This window comes from Vicia villosa, linkage group LG4 (genome assembly GCF_029867415.1).
Source record: "Vicia villosa cultivar HV-30 ecotype Madison, WI linkage group LG4, Vvil1.0, whole genome shotgun sequence".
NCBI classification, from domain to species: Eukaryota; Viridiplantae; Streptophyta; class Magnoliopsida; order Fabales; family Fabaceae; genus Vicia; species Vicia villosa.
Genome location: NC_081183.1, coordinates 140,145,775 through 140,161,696, shown reverse-complemented (window position 1 = coordinate 140,161,696; position 15,922 = coordinate 140,145,775). Strand labels below are relative to the sequence as shown.

General features: G+C 32.8%; 1 protein-coding gene across 1 annotated transcript; it reads right to left on the bottom strand.

Annotated features, from left to right (window-relative positions):
- Positions 1-2,739: 2,739 nt before the first annotated feature.
- LOC131595313 (heat shock 70 kDa protein 18-like) lies at positions 2,740-4,966 on the bottom strand. The gene is made up of 2 exons (XM_058867634.1): positions 4,699-4,966; positions 2,740-4,553 (listed from the first exon to the last, which is right to left on the bottom strand). The coding sequence occupies exons 1-2, from the start codon at positions 4,919-4,921 to the stop codon at positions 2,866-2,868; spliced, it is 1,911 nt and encodes a 636-aa protein (XP_058723617.1). The 5' UTR covers positions 4,922-4,966; the 3' UTR covers positions 2,740-2,865.
- Between the last annotated feature and the right edge of the window lie 10,956 nt (positions 4,967-15,922).

Below are 15,922 nucleotides of genomic sequence, written 5' to 3'. Positions count from 1 at the left end.
GTATATATGGTGCAATAGAGAAATCGCACTAAATGACTAATTAGTCCCCGACAACGGCGCCAAAAATTTGATCGGGACTTTATAAGTCTATCGGGATACTGACTGCAAGTGCACAGTCAAGTCGTTTAATTTTAAAAGATATCGATCCCACAGAGACTGAGGATCTATATAGTACGATCTTATATTACTAAGTTAGCTAAAGCTATCGATTTCTTGGTTTTAGGGAGATACAAATTAAATGTAATCTTAATTAGATAATAGGATATTAGGGTACCGATATGTAATAGTTAGACTTCAGGGCTCAACAAGTCATTGGCATAAATTAGATATAAAGGTACTTTTCAGAATAAATTATTTGAATTAAAAACCCTTATCTCACACTCTCGTGTTTATTGATTTAGATTATACTAGAAGCTCTAAAGTTTGCTCTCGCTAAATCATTTAAAGACTGAAAATACTTTTTGAAAATCAAATAAAATATAATCAACTCTAAAGCGCTCTCGCTGTATTTAGAGTTGATGTTTGATGACTACTGTCCGGTAAAAACCTTAAACTCTCGTTGTGTTGATTTTAGACCTTAGTTTGTAATTTACTCTCGTAACAAAATAATTTGGTATTAGTTTTAGAAATCAAGACCAAAAAAATGTTTAATTAATTTTTATGCCAAATCGTTATCGGACCTTTCGGTTCAGTGACCCTACATACCAGTGTTGGAAATTTAGCTAGACATATTATTTGTTACGAGCATGCAGAAACAATATAGAAACATAGGTTCAATCATGGCAATCAAATAACAGAGTAAATAAAGCATGTAAATAGAAACCTGGAATTTAATTAATAAACTGGAATAATCTTCAAGTATCGAATACTCTTCAATACACGTACAAACTTCTTCTTCGATTACAATAGCAGAGAAAGTAGAAAAGTGCAGTAAACAGAAATTGCAAGGTAACCGGGAGCGAAGAGAGAACTTTGAGGCTTCAGTAAATGCTCCTTTTATAACCACCAATGCTATGACCTAAGTCTTCCTAAAATCTAGGGAGCACCACTTGAATTGTGTGAAGAAATTGTCAAACGAGTGGGCTTCTATTTCAATTGTTCGTGGACTATTCTGTTTCAATTGTTATAACACTTGTGTCGTTCGTGATAGGTGTGTGTGACGTGGGGCACATATTTTAATTGTGTGTCGGTCGTAATAGGGAGTTGTGTCGGTCGTAATAGGGAGTTGTGTCGGACGACACAACCTTCTGTCATGGGAAATTCTGCAGACACTTCCGCGATAGCAGAAGTGTGCTATTTGGCCACATTCCTTCATATCTCTACATGCAAGCTTGGTTAGATGCAAATACCTGAAAACATAGTAAAAATATCAGCGTGAAGCAATATAATCGATAAAAACGGAGAACTAATTCATGTTAAATAAGCTTAATATGCGATACAATTTCGTGGTATCAGCCACCTTTTGTCACGGTTGGAACTTCCAACTGTGGTGAAAAGTGGCTTAAAAAATATCTAATTTAGGACCCGTTTGTTTTGGCTTTTTTTAAAAATGATTTTTATAGTGTAACATAATTTTGTGAAGAAAAAAAATTTACAAAGAAATTTTTTATAAAAGCGTTAAATAAAAATTTTGTTTGAATAGTTATTCTTAAAATGTGATTTTAGGTATTTCATCTATTTATGAAGAAAAAAAATTGATATCAAAATTTTAAAAAATTACTTAATTTTGAAGCTATTTCAAATAGATTTTCATAATAATCATTTTTGAAATACAACTTTTTTAAAAAATTCCGATTTTGACTAAGTTTTGGTCTTCAATAATGTATATTTATGTTATAGGATGTCAAAATTTGTGTTTCATTTTAGAAAAAACAAATATAAAAAAACTTGTAATATTTTGAAAAACAATTTTAGAAAATCTATTTTCAAAAATACAAAGAAAAAATTCATTTTTTTAAAGTTGAAACAAACAGGCCCTTAATAGATTCTACCACGGTGGATTTTTCGGCCGTGATAACGTGAACGTTGTTATATATCCTTTTGTAGTTGTGATAAATTCAAATGAATAGAGTCTAGACTCGTAGATGATGTGTAAGGGGTAAACATATTTAGGATATGCCCGGTTGAGGTTTAAGTAATTAATTCTCCATTTGATGTTTATCTTTTTGACAAGTATAACATTTGTTAGCTATGTGGGAGACCTTGTCTCATATGCAAAGTTGATTCTCATGAGATCTTTTACAATTTTCTTGAGTGGCTTCTTTCTTCTCATGTGATTGCTTCCATTAATGTTAGGAAAATAAATCATAACTTATATCATAAGACTTATAGATAAGTGTGACTGCTCACTGCTGTAATGGAAAATTAACATTTGCTGTTTGTGGTCCTTGTCAATTATCATTATATCTTTAGGCTTCTTTGCATTATCACCTCACTAATAGACTTTCAAGTTTCAACATTTCAAAATTAATTAATTTTCATAGAGCAACTTTGCTTAAGGTATCACATCTTCTTCACTAGTATAAGGAGTTGTCATTATCTGCAAATTCAGAAGAATAAAAAAAGGACCCTTGAATGAGTTTTTAATATAGAAGACTTGATCACAATGGAAACAACTTTAGGCATGAAACCAGATATAAATTCTGGTATTCTGAAATCAAGCAAAGGAAATCTACCAAGTGATTATGCAGCATATTAAAATCTCGGACAAGGCTCAAAGAAACATATATTCATAATGGTTTAAGCACACTGAAGTTGGAAGGAATCGTTTATATAACATATCTCCACCAGAAATTTAACATAACTGTTTTAACTAAACAGCAAGACAATACTTAAAATCTTAATTAGGAAAAATAAAATAAAAAGCTAAATAGTCTTGGCAATAATGTGTTCCATGCTAGTTTTAAGCTCCTTTAGATGGTGCTCCAAATCATCTATTTCAACCACATGGTTACTCTCATCAACCAAATATGTTGTAACCACGATTGTAGATTTGATCTTCTCAATTTCTTCTGAGGAGAGCTTTGTATCAATATCCTCTTTCTTTAAAGCAGTTCTCATTTTGTAAATGTAGTTATCCAATGCATTTAGTGTATTGGCCTTCCGTAGGAATTTCTTGTCTTCAATTTGGTAATTCTCAGCTTCTTGAATTAATTTTTTAATTTCCTCACTTGACAATCTATCTTTGTGATTGGTTATTGTAATCGCCTTAGAAATTCCAGCAGCATTGTTATTAGCTAAAACAGTCAAAATACCATTTTCATCAATAGCAAAACAAACATTTGAGAGATGGCTGCCGCGAGGACCTGGGGGAATGCCAGAAAAAGTAAAAGAAGCAAGCAAATTGTTGTCACTGGCTCTTGTCCTCTCACCCTCATAAACTTTAAACAAAGTACTGAATTGGTTATCTACAGTTGTAACAAATGGTTTTGTCTGGTTGATAGGAATGCAAGTGTTCCTAGCAATCATCACATTCATGATATCTCCTAATTCAGATATACCAAGAGACAAAGGTGTAACATCCTGCAGCACCAACTGTGGAACATTGTGCAGGACCAATTGTAAATTATTCTGCGGCTCCAACTTTGGAACATTCTTAATGTCTACACTCAACATAGCAGCCTGAACAGCTGCTCCGTAAGCCACAGCCTCATCAGGATTAATGCTTTTGCACAACTCCTTTCCATTGAAAAACTCCTGTAATAGCTGCTGTACTTTAGGAATCCTAGAAGACCCGCCAACAAGTACAACATCATCTATCCTGCTCTTGTCCATCTTAGCATCCATTAGACAACTTCCAACAATCTTCATACAATCATTAAAAAGGTCCATATTCATTTCCTCAAATTTGGCTCTATTGATTGATGAAGAAAAGTCAATGCCTTGAAATAAAGAATCTACTTCAATAGTGGCGGTAACGAGGAAAGAAAGTGACCTTTTTGCCCTCTCACAAGCAGTTCTCAACCTCCTCAAAGCTTTCGGATTTCCACTAATATCCACTTTGTTCTTTCTGTTGAACTCTTCTACAAAGTATTTCACCATTCTATTATCAAAGTCTTCTCCTCCAAGGTGAGTGTTTCCAGCTGTTGCCTTAACTTTGAACACATTACCCTTAATGGTTAGTAAAGACACATCAAACGTTCCACCACCAAGATCGAAGACTAAAATATTTCTTTCTCCATCAAAGTTAGTTCTCTTGTCAAGGCCATATGCAACAGCTGCAGCAATAGGTTCATTCATTACCCTCATAACATTGAGGCCAGCAATAACACCGGCATCTATAGTTGCTTTTCTTTGAGAATCATTAAAATAAGCTGGCACAGTAACAACTGCATTTTTAACTTTTGATTCTAAATATGTCTCAGCAATCTCTCGCATTTTGGTGAGTACCATAGATGATACTTCTTCGGCATATAGTTTCTTTTCCAGATCCTTGTAATTAACCATAATCATGGGTCTGTCGTCAACACCAGCAACTACTTTGAATGGCCATAAAAGTATATCATCTTGAACAGTAGGATCACTAAACTTTCTACCGATTAACCTCTTAGCATCTGAAAAAATAAACCTATGAATAAGGTTTGATTGCTCGGTTGGTGCCTAAACTAATATGAAAATTCTAACTAGATTAATAAACTTGTTATAAATAATTAGTAATAGGGTTTCAAGGTTTTAAAAGTGAAAAAGAGTAGAAATTACCAAAGACGGTGTTTTGAGGGTTGGCAGCAGCTTGATTCTTAGCAGCATCACCGATCAATCTCTGAGTTTCTGTGAAAGCAACAAAAGAAGGAGTAGTTCTATTGCCTTGATCATTGTGAATGATCTCAACTCGGTGATGTTCTTCTTGCCATACTGCAACACATGAATACGTTGTGCCAAGGTCTATTCCCACAGCACAATTTCCTTCCTGTTTTCTCTTCATATTAAAAATACAATATTAGGGTTTTTTATGTCAGAGAAGTTGCAGGGTTTCTTCAAAAGCACGATGTATATACTATATAGTTGTTGTTTCTAAAAACTCGGAGCGGTTGTTTAAATATAAATTTACATCCTTTATTATATCATCTTATTCTTTCTACTTCTTTTTTTTTTTGGTATAGTTTGATATATATTCCAATTACAAAACAATATTATATGACGGGATATCTTTTTTGTGGAGAATATTTACAAAAATATAAATCTATACTGAATAAAGTTAAATGGATTAAAATAAAGAAGACACAATAAAATTACATTGATTCAAAATGAAAAGCTAATTGATTTGTAAAACCTGTATGTGTGTTATTGCTGGCCTCCACCGGAGCCGCCTCCGCCGGAAGATAAGGAAGCCCGGATTTTATATGTGTGTTTTCATGTAATAGTTTGTTTTGTTGTGTGTTCTATTTTTTCTTGTTTGGTTTGTTTTGTTGGGTGTTGTTATTATTAGATTTAGGTTGTTTTAAGTTTGTGCTCAAGGTATTTGATGAAATGTCTCAAAGAAGCTTGGACGGAGGAAATGTGTTTTGGAGTAAGAATCTTACTAGAGATGTGGTAAATCAAACTCCTCTTTTCTGTCAACAATTGTTTCATTCACAAGTGGTGAGATTAATCAATATTGTGAATCCGAATAATCGATTTGAGCGTGATAAAGCTAGTGTCAAAGCTAAAGATATGATCCGTAATTGGATAGATTTAAAGATTGGAGTTCCAAAACTCACATGTCTCTTGTGGAAGAACTTTGCTTGGTTGATTGGATTAAAGTTTTGGTTTGGTACCTTCCTTTTGGTTTCTATTCTCTCAAAGCTTTGTAATGTCCATAGCTTGTTAGTCTTAATTATTAGTGATGTTGTCAATGTGTTGATGGGAAATGCCCTAACACATTTTATTTCTTTATGTTTGTACTCTCTCTTTTTCATCTAATGAATGAGATTGTTTTCTATCAAAAAAAAATATTATTTGATCGGGTCAATAGTTATGTAATTATTTGAAATCTACTCAAATCAAATATATTTATGAGTTTAAAGGTACATTGACCTTGTAAACAAACTTTACACATACATCCCATCATAATACTTACATTTGTCATGTCATATTAGTTTTTTTAAATTAAAATTGTGTTTTAATTAGATACATGATTGTGATTGATTGACGGTGTAAGTTCATATCCTTTTTTCTCTATATTTATTACTAAAATTTTATTTTATTTTCTTATAAGATTAATATCCCATCGCTCTGGTCATATTGGGGAATATAAAAAGTTTGGATAAAAAATAATATAATTTTATTTTTATATAAAGATTCTTTAATTTTGACACTTCATTAAAATTTAGGATAAAACTCATGTACAATTTTTTAGGGTATGGTTTTTATTATTTTTCATTTAATATATGACAATTGTATAACTTTTTTTTTCTATTTTCACTACTTAAATGATATGTAACTAGACGTACACCCCGTGCGATGTACAAATATGTTTTATAAAATAAGTTATTTACAATTGTTATAATTTAGAAAATATTACTATAAATGTTTTATATGAAAAAATTAAATGTGAAGTTGAAATATTATAAAAATAAAAAACATAAAAATGTGAACTAATTAAAATAGAAGAAAAATTTAAGTGATAAAAAGAATAAAGTTTAATAGTTTATATCTCAATTACTTAAACTTATTAATAAATTTAATATATGTAATAACCAAGATATAGTTTATTTAAATTTTGATACAAAGTGAAATTAAATAAAAAATAGAATGTAAGTGTAATACCCCGTATTTAATAAAATGCTCTAATGCTATTAGCTGACACTGAGGTTTTATTAATTGGTGCATTAGAGATACTTTTGGACATTTGAGTTAGTAGTGTAACTTAAGATATTTTTCTTATATCATTTTCCTTTTTGCTTTTCTTCTTCATTTTTCTACAACAAGAAGGCAAGATAGAGAGAAGAAGTAGAGAGAAGGAAGAGCAAGAGGAGAAAAGAGGAAAAGCTTGGATCTTCATCACTTCTCCGCCAAATCGACTCATCTTTGTCATCAACGACTCGTAATCGAGGTGGGTTCTAGTTAGAAACTTATAGTCGTTGATTTATGGATGGAAATCATAGGTTTTGCATTTGGGATTTTTATTAGAAAACTTAGGTTTTTGAATCAAATCTTGAATGTTCATGATTGAGTGTTGTAAATCACAAGTGTACCATGTGTATGTTGTTTCTAGGCTTTAGTGTGATCTGGGACAGGTTTAGATGTGGAAATGGTTGGATTGAACCATGGGAGTAAGCAAGAAAATAGAGCTGGAAATTTTGTTTTCGCACGCTTCGCGGCGCGAACTATAGGTAGCGGCGCGAACCATGCAGAAGAATTTTGGGGTTTTGGTTCTGCCATCAGTACGCGGCGCGTACAAGGGTTCGCGGCGCGAACACTATGAGATTTTTGTGAGGTTTGCCACTGCCTGAGGTTGGCGGCGCGAATAACTGTTGGCGGCGCGAACTGAAGCCTTTTCTTAACAAAATTTAGTTTATTGAGATAAATTGTTTCGACCATAACTTTTGAACCGTAACTCTGTTTAAATCGCTGTTCGAAGCAGTAGGAGGCTAGAAGCGTGTACTTTCTAGTAGTGTAGGTTTTGGGAACAAAAAGGGGATTTATTTAATCGAGATTCGGGAGTTTGCTTGATTACTTGGGTTGTTTATCGTTCGGGACCATGTGAACGGTATGCTTTTGGTACGATGAACATGTACTCTATAATTGTGATAAATTGCCATTTGTTTATAGAAAACGATGATAATCGTTGGTTGAATCCTATTGCAGGTGAATTGGTATGCCTTTGTTATAATATGTTATATCAAGGAGGTTTGAATAACTTCATTGTTATATGAATAAAGGATAAGTGAGGAAAACTAGGATTTGTTAGGTGTGTGTAACTTAACAAAGAAAACCTAGGATGAGACATTATATGGACATGTGTGTGTTTAGAATTCTATGAAGAAAGTCTAACAGGCCTAGTGATTTGCGTGAGCAATCACCATTGTATGATGTACTAATCGGAACTACTTTATTTCTTTATTTCTTTATTTTTCTTTTGAATGCTAATAGGCATTCCATGTGCAGAGAGGCATTGTGCAGAGAGGCACTGTGCAGAGAGGCACTATTAATCTTGACAGGTTTGATTCCCGCTTTTGTGTACGAATGGAACCTAACAGGGTAGAGACTTGTGATGGTGTACGGGCCATGTGAAGTGACGATTCATGAGGGAAGGCTCATGAGTCCGAATCCATTTCGTATGTCAAGATTTCCCAAAGGATCCATGACTCGTGCCACCTCCTAGACGTAGAAGGGGACGGGAATAGAGGGATACCTTGGTAACGGTTTTCCGATTTGTAATATTGTGGTTGAGTTGTTGAACTCTATGTATGATTCCATATAATGTTAGTATGTGAACTCAAGGTCTAGTTCCCTTTATGACTTGAGATTGGTAGGTTAGAACCTTGTAAAGCCGAGAGGATCCATAGGATAAGGAACTCACTGAGATTTTGTATCTCACCCCATTATATATTGATTTCAGGTACTACAAGTTCCGCGAAGGGTAAGGAGAAAGCAGTTTGATTCCTTATTCCTTATGTTTCTTTTGGATATGGCGAAGCTTCCGTTGTGGTTTTCTTTTGTGATCATTGTTTGATCTAGTTCTTAGTAATTTGTTTTGAACATCTTGTATGTATTATGCCATTGGTAGAACTTTTGTATTAGGGCATTAATATGTATAATGTGTTGACTAGGAACTTATAAGTATTTTCAGTACCAAATACTTGAATTCATGTATACCTATATGCTTTGATGTATGTATTTATATATGGGTGTTACAGTAAGATTAATAATATAAATAAAGAATGTAAATTTTTTTTAACACACCCCCTTTCATAACTCAACTTTTTAAATTATATCGTCACTAAAAATATAATATTTGCAATTCTTTAAAATTTATAACTACAAAATAAACATAAAAAATTAATATACAACAATAAAATAAAAAAATAGAAATAGAAAATGATGGTAAGACATGAACAATATCTTTATCTAAAAAATGTGTTTTTGTGATTCCTAAAAATATATACCTACAAAAAACCCAATCAACAATTAAAATTAGAAGTGAAAGAAAATAAATAGAAAAATAGAAGAAGAAGAAAACAGTAAAAGAGAAAACATATAATAATATAATAAATTAATAAAATATAAAAATTGAAAATTTTATGGAAAACTATCTTAATTTTACATGTATTTCCTTCATCTTTAACATGTTTATACCTAAAAAAACAAAAACAAATAAAAATAAAAATATATAAAGTAGAAAAATAAATAAAATATTTAAAGGAGAAATTTAATTTATGACATGTTGATATTTTTACAACTATAATACATTATATTTTATACCTTAAAATTTGATTCATGAACAAATTACAAAAATAAAAAGAAACACAATAATTATGTAAATTGTTAACTCACCTAATAAAAAAATGTTACTGTTAAAAATTGACAAATGAGTTGTTAACTTGTAATAGATTGTGTTATATGTGAATTTTATAAGTAATATATGGGGTTAGTGTGAGACTTAGTGAAAATATGAGAAAATTGTGGAGGCTTAAAATTCGTCTACTTTGTTAGTGCAAATATGGGAAAAAAATGGAGTGGTAAATTTTTTATTTATTTATTTTTAATGGTGAATGTGGAGCATTTCTTAAAGAAAATATATAGAGGTCGAGGTTTTGGAGGAAATTTTTGTGAGAAGAAGTTTTAGGATTATAATTAAGTATATGATACATTTTTCATATTTTTATTGAAAAATACTAAGAACCACACTTAAAAATATTGTATGTAACTTTTCTCCTAAAATTTACCAAATTTTTTTTATGTGATAATGAAATGTCTTTTTAAACTTTTTTTCATTTTTTAAAAAAGTTATGTGACATTTTATTTAAATACATTATTTTTTATTTATAAATTATGAAATTTAATTGATAAATTAATAATTAATATTTATTACATTTATTAATAATTAAAGTCTTCATCAACATCCAACATGTCATTTAGGATTGTTTAGTTGAAATGAGAGGGAGGGAAATAGAAGGATTTTAATGGAAGGAATGTAAGAGATGAGACATGAGAGATTATTTTTTTAATTATATAAGTCTTTGGTTCAAAAGAGAACAGGGGAGGATAATCGAGAGATTTTAATTAAAAATATGTTTGGTTCACTAGGGAAAAGAAATATTTTTTTAATAATTTACATTTTTATTTTTATGATTTTGTATAAGTGATATAATATTCAAACGTAAAAAATTCATAAATATGTTTTTGGTATTAAAACTTCTAATATTGAGTGACTAAAAAAGTTATAACTAACCATATAAGGTTAAAATAAAATGAGTACATTTGATTCAGATTATAACTCTCAAGACAAATTAAATAATGTGTTAATAACAACTTTTAAATTGTGATGAATCATCTAACAACTTTTAAAAATAATTTATTATTAAATATTAATGATGTAAAATTTTAATAAAATGAATGAAAAAAATAAGTGATTTAAAATTTGATATAAAAGAAAACATAATAGAATATATAAAAATATTTTAAAAAAATAAACATAAAAAAATTATAAAAAACAAAAAAAAATACAGTTATTATAATTTTATGTTAATTACAAAAATTCAAAAATAGCATAAAGATAGAGAACAATTATAATAAGTTGATAGATACAATTGAGAAAAATCACACAAATACTACTACAAAAAACACATGTAACGTCGGACGCGAAATACATTTAACCTCCGCTATAAGAGCGAGGCAACAAAGGGTGTCATGAAAAGTTGTCACTTTATTCCTCGGTATTTTAAAAACTGAGGGGTAAAGTTATCTGCACATGGGTTTGAACCCCAGCTTCTGCACTTATCGAGGGTTAAGATAGATTGTTTCTTTTTTAAATTGTTACATTGTTTACATAGAGTATTAATAAATTAATTTGTTTACAAACTACATTGTTTACCTAGAATACTACATTTTTTACCCAAAATATTAAAATAAATATTAATTTCTCTGAAGATTTGATTTTAGATCTTCGAATCATTGAATTTTGGGATAGATCCAATGATAGGTGCAAGTAAATTCTCAATGACTTTTGTTTGCATTTTTTTTTTATGTAAAACCAAAAAAGTGTTAGATAAATAATGGATTTTCTACTCAAATAACTATTTGAGAACACAAACCCTAAACCCAAATAATTTTCTACTCTTACCGTCCATCATAGTTTCAAATGCTCGTGAAAACCTTAAAGTGTTGGAAGTAGATAGTTTCAAATGCATCATGATGTTTCATTTTTTTAATATTCAGAATGCTATTATAATGGAAGTTTTTTATGTTTCACGCGGATCACTAATGGTAGTGTCTTGAGCATTGATACTTATGAAATTGACTGCAAAGATTTGAATAAGGACAATGATCAATATCCTTAATAATCACGTCAAAATTATCTCCTCGATTTGGTCAAAAATCGATAATATTAAAATACATTATTACAACAAATGCAGTTTCATCATAATTGATGTTATTCTTGGAGAACAACGAACCTTTGTTAATATCCAAATTCGGTTGCATACCTTTTATGTGCATTCTTTTAAATATATTACAAGTAACACAAAAGAAAATAAATATTTTTGAAATACTAAAGTTAAACTGAATATATTTTAATAAATACAATAATTTTTTTTAACATCAAAATGCATATTTCTTCTCCTCCCCTACAAACCCCCCTTATTTAAAGGGATACAAAATGTGTATTTTTGAGCATTTTGCTCCTCACCCCTCCCCTCCTAAAATTTGAATCAAATACATTTAATTAAAATTTTCACATCCCCTTCCATCTTAGGAAAAATTCAAAATTTCATCTACCAAATAAGAAAAATTATAGTTATGGAAAAAACTTTGTTACCTTGTGGCCTTTGATTTCCACATCACCCTCTTTTGCCATTTCTTGGTCATTTCATACCCCTATCTTAACTAATGAATGGGTAGTTGTATCCTGACTATCTATTTGTCTCACATACAATAACCAAATACATGTCTCAACTATTCCCCTTTCCTTTGTACTTCTTTCACAGTTACCCAATATTACTTTATTTCAGAATTCACTCTCTCTCATCGTCCTTTCCCCCCCCTCTCTCTCTCTCTCTCTCTCTCTCTCTCTCTCTCTCTCTCTCTCTCTCTCTCTCTTTGTCTCGTATGCACAGAAGGATACTTCTTCCTCTTCCTCTTCCCCAACCTTCTCCCTCTTCCTCGTCTTCTTCAACTTTCCTCCTCTTTCCATCTATCTTCCCTCTCTTACTTCTCTTTCTCTTTCTCTGTATCATGCCTCTAACGTTGAAAGAAATTAGGGTTTCATAGTTCCTATTAAAATGATTGCCGATACACGAAATCAGGGGGAAATTCATGTTTATTTTGTTGTTTCTTTCACTATATGTTTTCTGGTGTTTGTGGTTTTGAATGATTTCGTTATTGTTGTAGTGAACTTCTGAATTTCATGTTGAAGATCGAATCATGTTGTTACTTCAAATGGTATGTAAATATTTATGGGTTCAATTTGTGTATTTTTATTGAAATGGTTCGGTTTATGTGTGTTTATTTTATGGGTTTCGATGTATAATTGTGCTTTTTGAATCTTGGATTTTGAATCTGGCTTTTTTTATGTTTAGGATTCAGTTTGGGTATGTTTCAGCATGGGTTCAGTTTGATGTGTAGAGAAGGCACATAAAGAGATCAAGAAAATGGCTCTAATGAATGTTATTGTGTCTGCGAAGGCTACAATCGGAAACCTCTAAACATGTATCCAGTTTATTTTAGGGTTTCAAACTGTGCTAATCGATTAGAAAGTTAGGGTTTTGATTTTTTAGTTAGGGTTTTTGTGGTTGATTTGACAATTTTGTGGTTAGTTTTTTCATGATATAAACTGGATCAAGTTTTACCTCTGAATTTGAAGAGGCATCGTATCAGTTTAGTCATTGTTGCAGTTGGTTTTTTCGGAATTCAGTTCTTATCAAGATTTTGGGCAGTCTGACGCAGGTGAATGTTTTGGAAAAATGTTAATTTTCTACATATTTGTAGGTGTATCATTATTATTGTATAGTTTTTAATGCACATCATGAGGCACCATTTCCCGGTGAAGAGGTTTCAAACTATTGCAGTACTAGTGATAACTCCTTAACGAAAGTGTTGTGAATTCAATGCCAAGAACAAAGTATAAAACAAGGAAGAATAAAGGACAAGGAAAAAGAGGAACACAATAATTGGTTATAACTGCTATTCTTTCACTTTCTCTTAGAACAAGATTACAAGTTTACAAGAATAACAAATAACCTCTCTCACCCTAAATTAGGATTTGCAACTTAGCAATGATGAGAGACTAGTATGCTATTTATATTAAAACCTAACATACTAACTAATGGGCTTTTTTTCCACAAGGCCCATTACACATGCCAACTTAATAAACAAGCTAACTTAACAAATTAGGGTTTAAACACTAAAACCTAATTTAACATGCTAACAACCCTAGTATCCTCGACACAAGCATGTGAACAACCTTCGACTTCATGCTTAATCCTGTCGAACCAAGAAGCTACCCTTCGACCATACTAGAGTTCGATCCAATATCTCACAAATCTCCACCTTGGATCTAACTCTACAACATCAAGGAAACAAACTAGCTTTCTTCGTGTAGCTTTATCAACTGCATACAGTGGAAAAACTTACAACTCGGCAATGTCTTGGTGATCATATTAGCAGCATTGTCTTCTGTCGAAACCTTCAGCACTTGGACTTCTCCATGCTCGATTACTCCTCTGACGAAATGCAGCCTCACATCAATGTGCTTAGCTCGCTCTTGATAGGCTGAATTCTTCAACAGGTGTATTGCACTTTGACTATCACATTTAACAGTGATACCTCGACCTTGAAGTTTCAGCTCCTTCGCAAAACCTTCAAGCCACAATGCTTCTTTCACAACTTCAGTTAGGGCAATATACTCCGCTTCAGTGGTTGATAGAGCAACAACCTTCTGAAGTGTTGCTTTCCGACTAATTGCAGTGCCAAACATAGTGAAAACATATCCAGAAATAGATTTTCTGGAATCCATACAACCTGCATAATCAGAGTCGACATATCCTTCTATTACTGCTTTACTATCTTCACCCAAGGCTCCACCATAAATTAGGACTCTATTCAGAGACCCATTTATGTACCTTAAAATCCACTTCAATGCTTGCCAGTGAGCCTTTCCAGGGTTCGCCATGTACCTGCTTACTGCATATGCTATGTCGGGTCTAGTACAGACCATAGCATACATCAAAGAACCAACTATATTAGCATATGGGATGTTATTCATATAGGCTCTTTCGACATCAGTACTGGGACACTGATCAATACTCAGCTTGAATTGAGGGTTTGTTGGAGTCACAAATGGTTTCGAATTCGACATACCAAACTTTTCGAGAATCTTCCGTAGATATGCCTCTTGAGATAAGCATAACTTCGACTTCTTTCTATCTCTTCGAATGTCAATTCCAAGAATCCTGGAAGCAGCTCCCAGATCCTTCATATTGAACACCTTATTGAGTTCAGCCTTCACCCTCGTCACATCTTCAACATTGTTGCTTGCTATGAGAATATCATCCACATAAAGCAACAAAATAACAAATGAATTACCAGGTCGAAATCTGAAGTAAACGCAGTGGTCGAACTGACTTCTAATGAAACTTATGCGTGCCATGAACTTGTCGAATCTCCTATTCCACTGTCGAGGAGATTGTTTCATCCCATACAAAGATCTCTTTAACTTGCACACACAATCTTCCTTCCCCTTTTCGACATACCCTTCAGGTTGCCTCATCAGGATCGTTTCATCTAGATCACCATACAAAAACGCAGTTTTCACATCCATCTGTTCCAGTTCAAGATCGAATTGTGCCACCATGGCAAGCAACATTCGAATGGACCTATGCTTCACAACAGGAGAAAAAACATCATTGAAGTCGACACCTTCTTTCTGAGTGAAACCCCTTGCAACTAACCTTGCCTTGTATCTTTTCGACGTCACTCCTTCAATTCCTTCCTTAACTTTGAAAATCCATTTACAGCTGACTAACCTTGCCCCAACAGGTTTCTTGATCAGTTCCCAAGTATGATTATCATGAAGAGATTTCATCTCATCATCCATGGCCTTCAGCCATTCAGTCTTGTTTCGACTCCTCATAACTTCCTTGTAGTCTCTAGGTTCTTCGTCTAGAACCTCACTTGCAGAGATTAAGGCATAAGCTATAAGATCTGCATACCCAAGCCTCTGAGGTGCCTTTATGACTCTTCTCGACCTATCTCTCGACAATAGGTAGTCATCGTCAGTTTCCTCAACTTCCTCGGCATCTTCTGCTTCTTCTTCGACTTCATCAGGGATATGCAATTCAGCATTAACATGCTCCACCTCAACAGGAATCTCTACCTGTTCCAGCTCTTCGTCAGATGTTTCTGTACTTCGACCAACATCATCAGTTTTCTTAAAAGCCATTTCAGCTTCATTGAAAACAACATCTCGACTGGTGATACACCTCCTGTGACCTGGCTCTAGGCACCATAGCCTATAAGCTTTGACTCCTTCTGGGTATCCCATGAACATGCATTTCAGAGCTCTAGGTTCGACCTTGTCTTGCCTAATGTGAGCATAGGCTACGCAGCCAAATACTCTCAGTTTGTCGAGATCTGGTGGATGTCCCGACCAAACTTCTTCAGGTGTCTTCATATCTAACACTGTCGAAGGACATCTGTTTATCAGATATGTTGCTGTCGAAACAGCCTCAGCCCAGAACACCTTCATTAACCCCGCACTAGTCAACATGCATCTGACTCTCTCCAA